The sequence below is a fragment of the Cyprinodon tularosa genome, unplaced genomic scaffold, assembly GCF_016077235.1.
Source record: "Cyprinodon tularosa strain WSP-4 unplaced genomic scaffold, ASM1607723v1 ctg56, whole genome shotgun sequence".
Taxonomy (NCBI): domain Eukaryota; kingdom Metazoa; phylum Chordata; class Actinopteri; order Cyprinodontiformes; family Cyprinodontidae; genus Cyprinodon; species Cyprinodon tularosa.
This window is the reverse complement of record NW_024039296.1, coordinates 1941550-1960277: the sequence shown is the minus strand read 5'-3', so window position 1 is coordinate 1960277 and position 18728 is coordinate 1941550. Positions and strand designations below refer to the sequence as shown.

Here is an 18728-nt window from a genome sequence, read left to right as displayed (position 1 = left end):
ATATTAGGGTTGTCACGATTAACTTTTCAACTCGATACCGATACTAAGGAAAATATTCAATACTCTATACCATTTTCGATACCACAAGGATAAAATTTCAACAGAAATATTTTGATTAATAATTAAAATACAATAAATAAATAAGTACAATAAACAATAAGAACAATATTTTGAGGTTGTTTGCTGTGCACAGTATTTAGCAAGCTTGATAAAAAACTTACAAAATTAAAACTAAGTGTTCCTTCCTTGGCTATGCTTTGCACACATAACAATGACACTAGCCAAACTAGTTAAGAAACAAAAATAATTCTCAGCAGCTGCAACTGTTACAAAAAAAGTCTGAAACTGAAAAGTGCACAGAATTATTCAATCACAGTGTTCAGAAAGTGCATTTTCCTCTATTCTGCACTTTAGATGAATGACTGTTTAGGTGCGACTGGTACTCGATACTTTTCAAAATGAGTATTGTATCCGAATACAACATTTCAGTATCGATACTTTTTTGAGTATCGATACTTTTGACAACCCTAATATATATATATATATATATATATATATATATATATATATATATATATATATATATATATATATATATATACAGGCACACTTCCTCTTCAGGATGAGTGGATTTCTATTAACATTTCATTAATATATTTTTCAAATGGTAAATTTGGGTTTAAATCATGTTGCATTGTTTATGACGAAACGAAGCTGGGATTAGAGGAGTCTTCAGCTTCAAATACTGTAAGACCTTCCGGAAACAACACTGCCGTATGCAGTTCATTCATGTTAAGCATACATAAGAAAGCGTAAAAGAAATATTGGTAAGGTAACCTCATTAATTGCTTGCTTCTCAAAAATTACAGTAAGTTAGGCATGCAGCATGTCAGATTTTCCTTAATCCTCCAAACTGTTGCTATATATTGTTATTGGGCTCCTAACTGACCATGTGATTAAAAAGCCCCCCTGATTCTCATACCTCAGTGTAGCCGATCTTCAGCATACCTCTCTTAAACTTCAACATGTTGTTCTATTTGACAAAATGAAGTCTTCATTGTTTAAATGAGCTTTCTGACGAATAATGGCTGCTGTGGGTGTAATGTGTAAATGAGGTTTTGACATCCTGTAAAACACAATGAACAGCAGGCATCTTGTGGTAAGAAGATGTAAAACCATATGTCCGTTTCATAAAGGTTTATTAACATCCTTACTTTCCTTTTGTTTTATTTTATTAAATGTGAACACAGATTTTTATTTTTTTCCTTTGGGGAAAGATTTAGCAGGAGAAGGAAGTAAAGCACCTTTCTGCTTTTCATGCAACTAACTTTGTTTACTTTTCTGCATTGTCCTGAAATTGGTGATGGGGTAGCTCAAATTAGCTGTGACTGTCTAGCAGAGGTTGTATATATATAAAAAAAAAGCAATGTTCTATTCTGATTATATTTGTACTTATTGGCTCGTCTCAGTGATATGGTGTAAATTCTTCCTCAGTGAAAGTGGTTTTAGAGGTGCAGCAGTTTCTCTTCAATTTGTTGGACATCTGTAACAATAAACTCTTATTTTAAAGCCTTAAAAAAAAACAAAGCAGAAGCATTGTTTAGCAGGTTTTAAAAGTTTGCTGGCACTTTGTCTTATTCCTTTTATGTGAGCAGGTGTTTGCATACATAAAAGGAACACGTTTGTGTGGACATTGCAGAAACTAAAGTATCCCTGACTTACGATCACATTTACATCACATATTTCATTTTTAGTATGAAAAACTATGGAAAATCAATGAATAGAGTTTTCTTGGCGTTGTCACAAAACATGCATGGATGTTTTTCCCTCGGAATACACAACGCTCCTGTTGAATATTGAGCTGGAAAATTAATATGAATATGTTAATTATGTGAAGAAGAAAAAAAGTGGTTTTTTTTTTTTTTTTTTTCGTTTTTTAGTGAGTGAGCAGACCTCTTACCAACTGTCACATGGGCCAAAATCATCCCAGCACTGCAAAACAATCAGCTTAAAAAAGCACAATGTAAAAAAAAAATAAGAGTGACTATAACAGGAAATTGTTTAGAAATCTGTAGTATTACCTTTCCTTCTACTTCAACTGTTTGACTCACTTCCATCTGCTGTTCTGATTTCCATTAGGGTGACGGCCATTGGTATAAAAAAAAAAAAAAAAACATGATTCCTGCACCATTTTCATTTGTTAGGGCGCTGGGCTGCCCTGAGCAGGGACAGCATTCTGGAACACGCAGAATAATTATATGGCACCAAAAGTACTTTATTTTTTTTTTCATGTGAACTTGTTCAACAGGCTTGATGCAAAGTCTTTAAAAATGTCTTTCGAGACCTCTTAGAGTTTTAAGGAACCCTGTGGAGGTTTTGATCTCTCGCAGAGTAATGAAATTGTGTTTTACATAAGAACTGGGTCTTTTGAACAGTTGGAGAGTATTAACCATTAATGAAATCAACCTTTATGGCAACCATCTTGCTCTAAATTTCCCTTTGTAACATTAGCACATTACTTGGACCATACTACTCTACTATAGGGAGTGGTGGTCTAGTGGTTAGGGCATAGACCTTCAAATCCTGAGGTTCTGAGTTCGAGCCCCACTCCCACTGACTTTTACACTCTGGCTCTCTGAGCAAGACCCTTAACCCCATACACACAATGGCAGCCCACTGCTCCCCAAGGGGATGGGTTAAATGCAGAGGTAAATTTCTCCAATGTGAGATAAATAATGTTCAATACCGGTATATTATTTTTTTTATTGCACACCCACTTTACAAATTAAAATTCTCCATTTGTATACTACGTTAAAAAAGGTCTAAATCAATATCAGGTCCAAACATCTTACTTGGTCACTACTGTGCTCAATATGGAGTTCACCAAAACAAACTTAAGTCTAATGACGGAGCCAAATGTAAAAATCTACAGAGGCAGAGAGTTTAGTGCAATACAACTGGATTGAAACAGACAGGATTAATAGTTTTGGTTTTAGAAATGCCAAATTTGTTGATAGGCAATGGTAAATGTAGCTACAGTTGTGATTCTATAAAAAAAATGGTTGACAAAAGTTCATACTTTAATAATTTGAAGGAATAAAACTTAGAAAAGTATTGGTCTCCTTAATTTTATGCATTCTCTAGGTTTTATTCCTTCAATAGAAAGCTGATACAGGATGCTTAGTTATGCCGTTTTAAAACCAGTTATGCATTTTCGATATTAATTAAAGTTCTAATTTGCTGGACTTCATCATGGATGCGTTTCATCTTTGTTGTGCATTAAGCTGTTTTAATGAAATCTCCACAGGGTGTCTTTGGGATCTCACATTTTCAGAAAGTAAGTGAAAATTTTAAGCCTTATTTGCTGTCCACAAAAAGCTGAAGTACTCTAATAAAAACAAAGCCATATAGCAAGAGTTGGTGTTTACCTGCTGCCTACTGAAAGCCATAAGTTTCAAAGTGTTCAGTGCAGCCCATGTGCTCTAATCAACGGTTTTGAGTTTTTTTAGGTTTAAGCTGATGGTGGTTGAACTGTTAAAAAACTACCAGTACTGGTTCCTGCTGATACATTCCTGAACGTCCCTTCGACTGTGTTCTTTTCTACCCTCCTGCACCTCCTCCTCAGTGCTATGTCATACAGTGAAAGAGTTATGCCGTTGAAGTGTTATAGAACCAATAAGGAGTGATTGTTTGCTGCAGGAAAGACAAACATCTGTTTTTCCTGCTGGTAGCATCAGTGTCTGATATAGTCGAGTGAAACAAAAAGCCAATCAGGAATTTGCCAATCTGTCCTACATTTAGGCCCTAACTCCTCCTTTCTATGGCTGTGTTATTTTCTATCCTATTGAGTGCATGTCAATTGAATGTTCAGTAATATAGTATTAGACCATGCTACTCTTTAATAGGTTTTGTGCATTCCTTACTTTCTAGTATTCCTATGAAGAAAACAGAGACTAAAATGTATTAAATAAATATATGATATGAAAGATGACATACCAGAATGAATTATCACTTTTATGGCAATGTTTGATGAAATATTAATTCTTAATGTATGTTTCAGTAAAACTGCTTTCTCTTCAAGTGTAGAGACTTATTGCAGGGATGCAAGTATGATGTTTGGTCTTCAAAGAATATCTTGTCGAAATTCTAGATGATGTAGAGTGAAACAATTCAATAAAACAATAAAGATGGAAATTGTACTGTTGGGAGTCTTTTTGAATGAGAAATAAATAAGAACTGCCTTTGTTTTCACAATCAGAAAGCTGGCAAAGCTTCTAGTCATCCAGGACATGGCAGCTTCAAAAGATATTTTATACATAAAGAAAATTACAGATCCTGAATTTAAGACATTCACTCCCACACCTTCCAGCTCTCCGTTCCCTCGGCCCGTCTTGTCACAATGGGGAACCGGGTATTTAGTCGCTCTGCTCCCCACCTCTGGAACTCCCTCCCTCCGGATCTCCGTACTCTGGACTCCTTCCCTCTTTTCAAATCCAGACTCAAAACTTTCCTGTTCAGACAGTCTTATCCTATCTAGTTCTTACGCATCACTCCAATATTGTTTTCTTCCTTTTCTTCCTTTGGTTTTATTTTACTTCCTGCTGTTTTGTTTTCTGTGGCATCTTTATGCTTGTACTTTTTAGCTTCCTGTTTTTAATGTTTTTATCTGCCTGTACAGTGTCCTTGGGTGTTGTGATAAGGCGCTTTCAAATAAAATGTATTATTATTATTATTATTAATTATCCGAAACGCTTCCAGAGCCAGCCAATCAGAAGTTCCACATTTTAAGCTGTTTGGGATGATCCAGCCTGCTCATTGGATTCAATTAAATTAATTAATTTTAGTTTACTTATATAGCGCCAATTAACAAAAAAATGTCGTCTCAAGGCACTTTACAGAAACAATTCAATCAGATCATACAGTCAAATTGATTAAAAGTTTTCATCTTAGGGAAACCAGTTGATTGCGTCGACTCATTGACTCAAAGGCAACCCTCACACCAAGCATGCTTTTAGTGACAATGGAGAGGAAAAACTAAATTTTAACAGGAAGAAAGTATCTTTACAGGTGCCAAGCTCTAGTTCTTCAGGGCCAGTGCAACTTTAAAATGTTTCCAAAGTCCAACACACCTGCATCACGTAATTAGGACTTGTTTGCATGAGGTGAAAAGTGTTGCTTCTAAAGCATCAACCCTAAGAACTTAGGTCAATAAACCTTTAATTCACTTTGGGTTTAGAAACAATCAAAAAAAAGGTTAATGATGCATCAGTGGGGATGACTAAAATTCCTTTATTGTCCAAGGAACTCCTTTCCTCTTTCTGATAAAAAAAATAAAATAGTAGAAAAATAGAGTATGAGAATTACCAGGACAGACTTCAACCAGGAATTGATACTGGCAAAGGAAGGCTTAATTGGTGATACTAAGGCTTGAAACTTTTTTAATAAAACGAATAAAACCAGTGCAAAACCACGTCAGTGAGATAACATGGAAAACGATTGAACATTTACGCAACCATGGACACAGCAAAGAAATATTTGTGAACACAGTGTAGCTTCAATTAATAATTTCATATAGAAAATAAATCAAACCTCAACAGCCATTCGTTTCACAGGCTGTATCACAATGTAAAGAAAGCCTCCAACTGTTAGCTGTGAAAGTCTTTGTATTTTTCAGTGTTCAGCTTTTGTTGTATATCCTTATAGCCATAACTGAATAGAAGAGGTGTGAAACAGTTCAAACTTCACAGAAGGAACCCTGAGGAGTCAGAGGGAGGTCAGATCTTTCCAAGAAGCTCCATGACAGCGATCGTGATGCTCTGACCAAAGATGAAGGCTCCACAGATCAGAGTCACAATTCCCCAAATCGTGAGGGCGATGCTGGAGAAACAAACAAATCAAAATAACAGAAAATCAGCAGAAAAAAAAAATTCTGAGTATTACAATGTTTTTCTCATTTTCCTTCTCTTATCTTCTTAATTTTTTTTTTCCATTCTGTTTCATGTTTTTTGCCTTTGCATGCTCTTAAGAGCGGCTTGATTCCTGACATTTATATATGTCTGCATTAAAAAAATTAAATACTGAAAAAACGTAGTGACATTTATCCTTGTGTTTAATGATAGCAAGTTTTCAAAAATTGTCCTAGAGTTGGTTTGTTTTATAAGATTTGATTTAATTTCCCTGCAGATTAATGTATATCCAAGTAATGTATATGTTCCAAGAATCTGGCAATTGCACCTTTTTCAGAGTTGTTCTTTTTCTAGGGGATATACAATGACGTCAATTTACAGGTACGTAAATTTAGAGATCATGAAATGGAAATATTGACGTTTGTAGAAATTGACCCAAAACACAAAACAGAAAGCCTAAAAAAACTGCACAGGATAAACCTATTATTTGATTTGATTATTTCACACTCTGGGCAATAGATGTTAAAGTCATTGGTTGTCTTTCTATACCAGATATGTGCAGGCTCTTTTATTTACTAGTTTTAGCTCTGCTCAAGCTATTCATTCAGGTGTTTTGTGGGTTTGGACATATCTAATCGAATTATGTTGACTTATCAGTGTATAGAAAAAAAAAAAACAGCTGCTCACAGAAAAGAGGAAATTAGATTCATTTGCATCAGTTAAATTCATTAACATTTAAATGGAGCTTGTCCTCACCTGGTCTTGCAGGATACTGGCTCAGACTGCATAGCAAAAATCAAGCAGAGTCCTTTAGAAAAAAAAAAAAACTCACACTTTAACAGATTCAATTCTGTCGCACTTATTTTCACCAATTAACAACTTTAGAGGGAAAATTCAATCAAATCATCCCGATTGGTAATGTTTTTCTATAGGAAAACCAGCTGATTGCATACAGAATGTTAATGAACATGCTTGAATGTTGCGCTCTCTACCTGGGAATATGAAGATGAAAAATGCACTGATCCCTCCAATGACGCTGATAACTTTACTGATGTCTGGTACAAACACAGCGATGAGCAGCGTTGTTGTTATCCACAGGACCGTCAGAACGTACCGACTGCGATTTTCAAACTTCGCCAGCAGCCCCCCACCCCGTCTCCGCCACCAACTCAGCAGGGGGTCCTGAATCACTGATCTGACGTGTTTGAAATGCGATAGAGTCAAACAATCCAACAACACACAGGTACAGCAGAGAGGAGAACAGGCCAACAGGAGCTGCTAATGGACTGGAAAACAATCTCTCTCTGATTTAGAGAATGGCACCAGAGAATAAAGGTGAAATTTTACAGTAAACAGCAGTCATAGAAATAAAATGACTTGTTGAAGACTAGAGGAAATTATTAAATAATAGCAAACAGGTGCTTAAACAGCTATTGGTTACAACCATTGTATACAGAATATCATTCCTACATACACGTCAAACTTTGAGGCGCCACATGCACCCCTTTTGTCAGCTAAGAACAGAAACTGAAGCCATTATTTCTTCTGCTTACAAATGTTGGAAACATAGTCCAACATTTGTGAGAAGTTGATCCTTGGATAACCACACAGAGGAGTGATCTTCAAACATGGGTCATGTTCTCTACTGCTCCACTGCCACTTAGAATTTCCCTCTTAAATTAATAGTGTCTCATCGCCCTGCTGTCCATATGTGTTTCCAGCTGCTAACAGCGTTAAGATAACAGTAAAACTAAACTGGACTTGGTTTTAAAGCAGTATGGCTGACCTGCCCAGCAGCACGATGATAGGATAGATGGTGATGATGGAGACCCCAAACAAAAGCCTGGCAACAAGCATGAGTTTGTCATGGGTGGAGTACGACATTAAGATATCCGGATCCACAGCTTTTCCAAATGTCAGGTATCCATAAGCCCCTAAAGCAGAGAGCGAAGAAAGACACTGCTTATTTCACTGCGGCATAAAAAAAAAATTAGTTCACACTGATGAATCAGAAGGTGGTCTGACCTGTGAGTGAGTAAATAAGGAGGCAAATGACCATTGTGATGACAGAGATGAGAGCCCAGTGAGAGAGCCGCTGGTTCTCCATGCTGCTATAGATAGCAATGGAGGCCTCATGGCACTGCAAGAAAAATACAACAAAGTCCCCTCATGTTAACTAAATGGAAAAACTTCAACATGTCAAAAATCAACTTTTATAGAACAGATAAATTGCCTGTTCATGCCTTCATTCAACAGACCCATTCTTTGAGTTAGAAATAAAGTTTAATTAGCTCTTATACAAACTGTGGTATAAATTTATGATGAAGCATTTTAAATTAATCTCCAGCCTATAATAGAAGACCTCTGATTTAATATGGTGTCAGATCATCTGAAACGCTCCTATTAAATCCCATCGAATGATAAGTCACACCTGCCATGTATTTTAAGATATACAATCTACGTTTTTAAACTCAACCATCATGCATAGCGGAATAATACAAGATAATAAATTATTTTAAAGTATTACTAAGTTATTAAGTTCATTATCATAACGATAGGACCCTGTTTTATGTCAACTACCTGGAACACAGCTTTGTATCCCCCTGGATAGCACTTAGAGTGCAACGTTTAAAACTGTTTTGCTGTTTTTATTTCAGTATTAAGTGGAGAGTTAAATAAAAGCTGATTTGAACAATGTTTTATAGTGAAAGCTTCAGATTCTAGGATTCCTACTCCTGTCCCAGCTGTCATCAGAGGCTTTAAATCTCCCCTTTGTACCGTTCCCCTTCAATCAGGTCCTCATCAGCTCTCTTTTCAAGCCTCTGCACCACAATCATTTACCCTGAGGGAGTGATGGTGTGAGGAGAATTGTATCAATCCAGTTGCACTTTCCTTTGCCTTTATTAAATCCCACCGACAGCAGCTGTCAGGGGTGACAAGGGCAAGTTGGGCAGTTGCACACAAATCAGTCCATGTTCACACTGACAGAATGAGCTCCAAGCTCACACTGTGATATCAAGCATTTACAAAGTTGGCAGAGAGGGTCAACCTGCTAACCTTACACTGCATAGAGACACTCTTCTGATAAAGCCCTAACTTCCAAATCAATTTACAGCAAAGTTCTCAACTATAAAGGCAACTATGATTTTAAAAAGTCAGATTTCCTTATCATACTTCTGAATAAGTTTGTATATCAAATACCTATTTGGTGTAAAAAGATTAAAGCAAGTGTTTCGGCAAACACTGTTTAGAGCCAATAAAAACCTGCAATTACATTCTTTTCAGAACATTTGAACTCAGCAAGACCTTTTTCAATCAAATAGCTGTAAAGTTGAAAGTTGTCCCTATATACAGTAACTGGCAACATTAGTGAATCACAAACAGTCATTTGTTACAGAAGCTGGCTGTCCATACTGCTGAATCCAATTATACTAATGGAAAGTTGAGTGGAAGGAAAAGTCTTGTATAGGAACAGAAGCAACAGGAATATCTACATCAGGGGCTAAGGGGAAAATCGACTGGCTGTTGCTCAACGGTCCAAGTCCTTTTCTGAAATGAAATCAAAATGTTTGTGTTATATTTCAACTTGCCAAATAAAAAGGAGAAAAAAAAGGCTGTTTTTATTTAACCAAACCCAGAATCAGCACAGTAGTCCTACATGACAGTGATGTGCAGGAGTTTTGTCTGAAAGCAAACTGCTGTGTTTGATCCTTCGTTTAAAAAATTATAAATTACAAAATGTGTAATTTCTATTATTTTAAATATGAAATGAAAAATTTTGCTTGCTTTTTTGTTTGTTTGTTTGTTTGTTTTAAAGCTTCACATGATATTAGAAAGAATTGTCCTGATTGATTTCTGGTTTTAAAATCTCACCCTTTGATTGCTTCAGATAAAACAGATTACATTCTATAGGTTAATAGAGATGAGAGAAAGCTCAAGTTGCTGGTTAGTCAGTCATATGATCATATTTATGTTCACTGAATTGCAGAACACATTGCTGCACTGTGAGTAATCCAAAGCCATGCCATGGTGCTGGTGTACTGAAACCATCTTAAATGGTTTATAAGTAAAACAAATGGTTGTCCTTACCTGAAAACCAAAGCAAATCGTTGGAATCACGCTGAACATAGATGCCCAGGAGCTGGTTCTGTGCACACAAAAATTATTCATTTTTTATCTGGCAATTTCTACAGTATAAAAACTGCTCCAAAAAACATTTAGCAATGCTTATCTAATACAGCCATCCGTCACCTTGTACTTGTCCAAGATTAGGATGCAAGATTATCGGGTCAAGGAGGGAAACCCTGTTCAGGTATTAGATCTGCTTGGGGCCCTGCCCTTTCTTATGATGTCATCATATTGCAACACCGCTCAGACAAACTGTATTGAACATGTTTTTTTAGAATCAGATCTCTTTTGGAGTCTCAAATTATTATTATCCATATTTGCTATTATTTTATGTTTCATTGGTGATCAAAAGTAGCCCAAAAGTAGAAAACAATAATTCTCAGTCTTAAATTAAAGTACTGCATTCTAAGACTGAGCTCTGCCATTTAACAAGGTGACAAAAAAGTCTCCGCTTATTTTTATCCTTTTTATTAAGATCTGAGGGGAGGACAAATAGCACATCTTAAAAATGACTTTCGTAGAGATTTTAGCCTCTCAAAACCCACCGGCTCGCCTATTATTTTTGAGAATAAATAAAAAAAGTCATGTTTGAGGTGATGCATCTTTGGCTGTGTTTGACTCACCCAATTTCATGCATATATTCATAAACCATGTGTTAGCTTTCAAATAATGTATCACACATAACTTTTATGACCATTTGGGTATGAAAAACAGGTGAGAATTTCCCAAAATGAGATGGATGGGAGGATGGATTAAGAGTTTAAAAAAAGAAAACTGCAATTATTCTACTTGTAGAAAACAAACTGTTGTTGACACAAAGTTAAAAGTAGTTTAGTTTAATTTGGCTAACTGAGTTAAAAGAGGCTAAGCTGTTAGCTACTCAATTTCACCAAGGGTATCAGGTGGAATATTGTACTTCGGTCAATATTATATAATCATATGCAGTGGTGACTTTTCAATAAAGGATGCTAGTGCACCACCCCATTTAGTGGGGTTTATCTGTCCAAATCACACCTAATCCTAAAATAATTATTTACAAAGACATAGACCACCTTCAAACAACAGGCATTAATGCTTAATTCAGATTTTTTTTATTAAATCAGATTCTTTTGTGTGGTTGTTCATATTACCAAATATATGCAACTTGTATTTGGTGTCCCGCATGGTGCAGTAGAGGACGCAATGACATCACAAGTAGCGAGCGTAATCTGTATTTACAGAAGAAAAGCAATCTTTTCAAGAAGATGAAAAAACAGACTGCTCTCCAAACTATCGTCTGCCATGGTTGTTTTTCTCCCTGCTTCTGCATTGCTAGACGCAGAATAGGGACCTTTGTTTAGTATTACTGAAGCTCAGGTCAGGTCAAATGCATCCTGGCCGTTCTGACAGAGGTCGCATTTGAAAAAGATCAGATACGAATCAGATTTAGGACCACAGGCTCTTCTCAAGATGCTTCCTAATTACCTTTTCATGTTTTGTCTGGTAGTGTCTCTTAATATTGAACAATTTAAAGTCTGCCACAGTCTCCTGGCACATTAGGCAAATACAATTATTAAAAATTTCAGTGCAAAAATAATCCAATTTCCACTTTTCTTTGAAATGGCGTCCTTCGTTGTTAACTTTCATCTTGTTTGTATTTGCAATTTCAGAAGAAAATTGATGGGTCTGCTTCCCTCTGCTGGCAAATTATATACTTTTTGGTATGGGTCTTCTGTAGATAATAATTTATTTAATCAGAGACTGTGGGCCAGTATAAAATCGGAACATGTGCTACATTTGGCCCCCGGGCCAGACTTTGGATACGCCTGTATTAACACAAACTGAATCTATGACAATGGAAACTTCTAACGGAATCTAACCTGCATCGCATTTAGGGATATCTCATGATCAAATTCCAGCTCAATGTAATGGGTTATAGATCCAAAGAGTTTGAAGAAACCATATTGTTCTATTTATCATTACCAGAGTTTTCTGAAGTAAAAAGGAAAAAATAAAAAATCTAACTCAAAGAGAAATGTTTCACATACCCGCTTGAGTAGAGAGGAGTTTGGTGATCAGGAATATTGGGCATGGTGTAGTACTTGATGATTATGGCTACAGTCAGGTAGGTTGCAGCCAGAGTCCCCAGAACACTATGATGGGATACAGATAAACAGTTCTAGACAGCCAGCACTCAGCATATATATATATATATATATATATATATATATATATATATATATATATATATATATATATATATATATATATATATATATATATATATATATATATATATATATATATATATATATATATATATATATATATATATATACATATATATATATATATATATATATATACACATATATATATATATATATATATATATATATATATATATATATATACACTATATTGCCAAAAGTATTTGCTCACCCATCCAAATTATTGGAATCAGGTGTTCCAATCACTTCCATGGCCACAGGTGTATAAATTCAAGCACCTAGGCATGCAGACTGTTTTTACAAACATTTGTGAAAGAATGGGTCGCTCTCAGGAGCTCAGTGAATTCCAGCGTGGAACTGTGATAGGATGCCACCTGTGCAACAAATCCAGTCGTGAAATTTCCTCGCTCCTAAATATTCCACAGTCAACTGTCAGCTGTATTATAAGAAAATGGAAGTGTTTGGGAACGACAGCAACTCAGCCACGAAGTGGTAGGCCACGTAAACTGACGGAGCGGGGTCAGCGGATGCTGACGCGCATAGTGCGAAGAGGTCGCCAACTTTCTGCAGAGTCAATCACTACAGACCTCCAAACTTCATGTGGCCTTCAGATTAGCTCAAGAACAGTGCGCAGAGAGCTTCATGGAATGGGTTTCCATGGTCGAGCAGCTGCATCCAAGCCATACATCACCAAGTGCAATGCAAAGCGTCGGATGCGGTGGTGTAAAGCACGCCGCCACTGGACTCTAGAGCAGTGGAGACGCGTTCTCTGGAGTGACGAATCGCGCTTCTCCATCTGGCAATCTGATGGACGGGTCTGGGTTTGGCGGTTGCCAGGAGAACGGTACTTGTCTGACTGCATTGTGCCAAGTGTAAAGTTTGGTGGAGGGGGGATTATGGTGTGGGGTTGTTTTTCAGGAGCTGGGCTTGGCCCCTTAGTTCCAGTGAAAGGAACTCTGAATGCTTCAGCATACCAAGACATTTTGGACAATTCCATGCTCCCAACTTTGTGGGAACAGTTTGGAGCTGGCCCCTTCCTCTTCCAACATGACTGTGCACCAGTGCACAAAGCAAGGTCCATAAAGACATGGATGACAGAGTCTGGTGTGGATGAACTTGACTGGCCTGCACAGAGTCCTGACCTCAACCCGATAGAACACCTTTGGGATGAATTAGAGCGGAGACTGAGAGCCAGGCCTTCTCGTCCAACATCAGTGTGCGACCTCACAAATGCGCTTCTGGAAGAATGGTCAAAAATTCCCATAAACACACTCCTAAACCTTGTGGACAGCCTTCCCAGAAGAGTTGAAGCTGTTCTAGCTGCAAAGGGTGGACCGACGTCATATTGAACCCTATGGATTAGGAACGGGATGTCACTTAAGCTCATATGTGAGTCAAGGCAGGTGAGCAAATACTTTTGGCAATATAGTGTATATATATATATATATATATATATATATATCTATATATATACACATATATATATATATACACATATATATATATACACATATATATATAAATAAATAAAAGAAAGATTAGTTGTGCTGATGTCTGTAAATACTAAATGTTAACCAGTCAGTGAAGAGCTTTGGTTTCTGTTTTACAAAAGACATTTATTCTTTACAAAAGAAGATAGTTATTATAAAATAAGATGTGTTAATTACACAACCTTGTGTATTTCTGGATGCTTATTGCCTTGGAGATGGAAAGAGGCGTGATGAGAAAGACGCAGAGCAGAACCAGGGCAAATTGGTGGTCAGTATAAAAGTGATAGGGCATCTCAGATTTGGGCGTAGTGGTCACCAACTCATATAGAGTGTCGCACACTAAAGGACAGAAACAAGAACATAGAAATAAACATTTCAGAGGCATGTGTTCATCTTCTCCATTACACGAAAAAAAACATTAGCCTTGATAGTTTGAGACAAAGTATACATTTTCTCATCTTAATTTGAAATTTCTCTAATGCTATTATTCATTGTGCCTGGGTAACTTTAGGCATAAGATATACGATAGATATAAGATAGACCTAGGCTCTCTACATGGAGTTTGCATGTTCTCATCCATGCATGTGTGGGTTCCTTTTGGGTACTTTAGCTTCCTGTCATAGGATGCTGGACATGGGCACCAGCCCCCAGTGACCCTAGTGGACAAACAGGTAGAAGATGGATAGATATCTGGTTGGCTTGAAGGATAAAGGCTAAATTTCACTGTGTGCAATTAATTTGTGTAATAAGACAAAATATTTATTTAACTTTTATGACATATTTTTTTAATACATGCAGAGCTTTGACTTACTAAATATTATTAGAAGATAGTAGTGAAACACACTAAAAAAGCCTATATTGGCCATTAAAATCACTGATATTGACATATTTATATCAAAATTATAGATAAGATTGGCCCAAAAAAAAGCTATGATGAAATACATGTCATTAGATTGTTGAATTTTCCTGACATCCACGAGGGGAAGTCAAAGAGCAATGCTGAGAAGCCTTCACTCAGAGGGAAAGAGCTTATAGGACCCTTTCCATTATTAAAAGGAGAAAAGTTTAAATATAACAGCACTGGGAGACAAGAGTTGTTTTTCTTTAATTCAACAAGGAGCAATGATATTTCTTTTTTAAGAAAAGAAGAATATTTTCAAAAAACATTTAAGGTAATGTAAAACATTCCAGCTAAATTACATGTAATATAACATATAAAAGGCAGCATACAACTTTAAATGGTCCTGAGCAATAGCTGGAGCAGAAGAGTCTAATAAAAACCTATATTTTCCCTGTGGTTTGTTTTTTAATTTGAAAATGTAGTTCCTTTTTGTCTAACAATGCCAATAATTCTCCACAAAGAGTAAGAATATTTTTTTCTCCACGTTTTCCTACTTCTAGTGAAACAAATGCTGGGTGACGGTACCACAAAAGGTTAGAATGCAAAATTACTCATAAAGTGTTTATTAGAAGTGACTCACACTTTTCTAGCTGATCATTCACTATGATCAGGAAGGCCACAGAGATCATAAAAAGGCTGAGGACAAAGCAGATCTCACACAGCTGACCAATGGCATTACCACACAGCTCCTTCACCACAGCCTGATAGGTGAGCTGGCCACTGATGGATGAAGAATAGCCCAGAATGATCAGACCACTGATCAAGAACACGAGAGAGATCTGAGGGCATACAGAGACGCAGAAATGGCATGAATTATTTTTGAGGCATTATTTTTTTCACTTGAAAGCAGAATACAAAAGTCACAACCACAATTATTTTAATAAGGAGAATTTCTTAATAAGGTGTGCAATGCCTGCAACATTATTAAACATGATTGGTCTGGTGGTAGGTGAAGGTTGGTTTGAGGTAATGCTAGCCTCATTTGGCAGGAGCATTTAAGCAGCTCGTGGAGGATGAAAATGAACAGCCAATACCAGGCCTCTTCTGTCCTTAATCCAAAAGCCCATCTCTGGTACATCATCTTTAGGTCTATCAACACCATCAGGTTGGAGTTTTTTCTGAAGAGATCAGATGCATTTTGCAAATGTTTCTTTAAGCAACTTAGCTTAAGATTCCTCCATGGGTCCCCTTTCATTACGCCGTTTTGAAACTTGTTGCTGATAACGGATCACAGAACTTATATAATTGAACCCTTTGTAGGTTCACTACAAAGAGAGGACGGATGTTTCTGAAATCACCTCAGTTCATCTCAAAGAGGTCAAAACAGGGACACTTTGGTAACCATTCAGTATCTTGTTTGTGCTTCTTCCACTGTAAGGAAAACTGCTTGCAGTATTCCTGATCAATTTCATTGATTTCTAACAGAGTCACACCTGTTTTGAAATCAGCTGTTGTTAAAGTCCGATATTCCAATACTCAACATAGATTTTTTTTTTTAAGGCTTGAGTCACTCCAACAGGTTTCCTAACTATCCTAATCTGTTGGGAGATAAAATAAGTTGTGCATGACAAAATAGCTTAAAAACACTGCTTACAATAATAATAACGATTAAAACCTGCTTTAAAGAACACTTCAATGGGAGATTATCCAGTGCTTTGTCTGCTGAAACAAAGAAGACAAACAATTAGCCAACAACTTTGGTCAATTGTCTGACTTCCTGGTCCCAGAATAAATAAATAAAAACATTTTTGAAAACATTAGATCAATGAATGCCAACTGTTGAATGGGCAACCTATGCAGGATTTAAAATGCTGAGTACAAATAATCTACTTGTCACATAGCCTTATGAAACTGCAAAAAATCTACTGTCATGTAAAATATTTAAAGCATTAACATAAGATGAGAGCAGTATTAATTTAATCCCTAATAGAGATAAACTGTTCAAGCACATTTTAGGTTTTCAACCCTAATCTGCACTTTAATCTCTAAATGTTATGTGACTGACAAAAAAAATTGAATTGTCTCTGAAGTTTAACAATCAGATCTGATGTGTTTTTTATTATTATTATTATCCTTTTTTTTTTTTTTTTTTTTAAGTATTTTTAAACGAGAGGTTCTCACCAGCTCCACAGTGACCGCGCTATGGACGCCCCCTGCTCTGTCAAACGCCCAGGGAAAGTTCAGTAACCCGGCGCCCAAAGCAGATTTCAGCATGATAAAGACGGCCCCCATGGAGCCGAGCCGGGGCCCCACATCCGGAGGCTGCTTGGAAGAGGCTGAAGCCAACAGACTGATACTCTCCCTTGCCAACTCTTCCATGCTCGGGCGGCAGAAGATTTGAAGCGTGTTTTGGTGACTGACAGCGGGTCTGACCGGCCGGGGTGGGGGGTAGGGGGGGGCTGAGCTTGGTGCGCTTGGATGGTGCGTTCGTATGGCAGGCCGTTTTGACATTTATCAGAAGCGCAGTCCTTTTCATTGTTCCATTTGTTGATCTCTAAAATAAGATTATCAGGTAGTCAGAAATGTACATATAGATATCCTAAAATATATTTTTGCTAGCAAAAATTTGATTTCAGGCTGCCAAAAATATAATTGTACTAGTAAGAACAATCAAATACCTAGAAATCTTTACAAATTTGAATAGGCCCTTTTGACATTTATTAGCTTGAATGAATATATATTTAAGATGTCTGCAAATGCATTTCTCCCTAGTCAAAATTAGCATTTCAGATATCTAAAATAACACTTTTCCCATCTAAAATATATATTTCAGATATCTGAAATGTAATTCTTACTAGTAGGCCTACAATGACGTCACATTTCCCATACATGTGTATTGGGCTTTTACTTCCACATATCTAAAATAACATTCTTCCTATCTAAAATGAATTCTGACTATAGGATGAATTCAATTTTAGACCTGCATAATAGAGTTACTGCTAGTCAAAATTACTATTTCAGATATCTAAAATGTATATTTTAGATAAGAGGAATGTTATTTTAGATAGCTGAGATGTTCATTTTCGCTAGGAAGAAATGCATTTGAGACATCTGACATCAGTCAGATTTTATGGCAGGCCATTTGATATTTATTAGCTTGACATCAGTCAAGCTAATAAATGTCAAATGGCCTGCCATATAGGGTCAATAGATACACACAGGGTCGGTCTGATGTAGGGGTGGGTATTGCCAAAGAAGTCACGATTCGATTCAAATCACGATTCACAGGCCACGATGCGATTCTATCACGATGCATCACGATACTTGAATTATTGCGATGCATTGCAATATTTTCTCCTCCATGTTTTGTTTTTGAATGACTCGGCACAGTATCCCACGGCCGGAAATGCTTGTGACACAAGGCAGCGTGCGTCAACACATTTGCAGCGACATCTACTGGACTGGAAGTTGTATTACACTTGTTTTTGGCTGATGTTCGCCAACCATTCATGCAATTTTATTTATTCATTTTTTAAAATTAATAATCGATTCTTGGCATCAAGAATCGATGCAGTAGATCACGAAAATTAGAATCACGATGCATCATGATAACGATTATTTTGCACACCCCTAGTCTGATGGCAAGACGCTGCGTTTAAGGGCTGTCCGGAAAGTTGACATTCGTTGCATACCTTTATATTAAACTGTGATGAGTCATGTTAAAGTACAGGGTCACCCTCAGAAAGTTTAGCAGGGGATGGTCAGAATGAGGCTTGATGAATCCCTAAAATTAAAACATAACAACATTTTAGGAATGAAATATTTGTTGGAAGAAATCCCTTTTATTTCTTTAAAGTCGTAGGGAAGTCATATTTAAATGTCAAATCATTCTGGCTTAAACGTGTATATAAATGTACTCTTTATCAGACATACTGTCCCAAAAGTTAGAAAATTTCTATAAAAAAAAAAAATCCTCATGCAGGCCAGTTAGTTATACCTCAGCTTGTACACCTCAATTCGGCCAATCATATATCAATTTCTATGGCCGGATTTGGAGCTTAGATGAAACTTAGAAATATATTTCAATTATTTCCTAAACAGCCACATATTCCCAACAAATTTAGATTTTAATTATTTAAAAAATACTGCAAAT

The 18728-nt window shown here is 36.6% G+C and overlaps 1 protein-coding gene across 2 annotated transcripts; it reads right to left on the bottom strand.

Moving 5' to 3' along the window:
* Positions 1-5421: 5421 nt before the first annotated feature.
* Positions 5422-17018, bottom strand: slc38a8a (solute carrier family 38 member 8a). Of its 2 annotated transcripts, none has more exons than XM_038305467.1 (10): positions 16757-17018; positions 15216-15414; positions 13917-14073; positions 12062-12166; positions 9996-10053; positions 7932-8046; positions 7693-7840; positions 6899-7101; positions 6663-6714; positions 5422-5877 (listed from the first exon to the last, which is right to left on the bottom strand). In XM_038305467.1, exons 1-10 carry the CDS (start codon positions 16952-16954, stop codon positions 5775-5777), a joined length of 1338 nt encoding a protein of 445 aa, XP_038161395.1. In that variant the 5' UTR covers positions 16955-17018; the 3' UTR covers positions 5422-5774. The 2 variants fall into 2 exon arrangements, with proteins under 2 accessions (XP_038161395.1, XP_038161396.1); XM_038305468.1 differs by having other exon boundaries at positions 5762-5877; positions 6663-6688.
* Positions 17019-18728: the final 1710 nt, after the last annotated feature.

Bases quoted from the DNA above. Each gene is read 5' to 3' on its own strand.
- slc38a8a (XM_038305467.1), bottom strand. From the start codon at position 16,954: ATGGAAGAGTTGGCAAGGGAGAGTATCAGTCTGTTGGCTTCAGCCTCT. The intron at 15,415-16,756 runs GTGAGAACCTCT...GTATGCCCTCAG, and splicing joins GCGCGGTCACTGTGGAGCTG to ATCTCTCTCGTGTTCTTGAT. The intron at 12,167-13,916 runs GTTGTGTAATTA...ATCCCATCATAG, and splicing joins AGCATCCAGAAATACACAAG to TGTTCTGGGGACTCTGGCTG.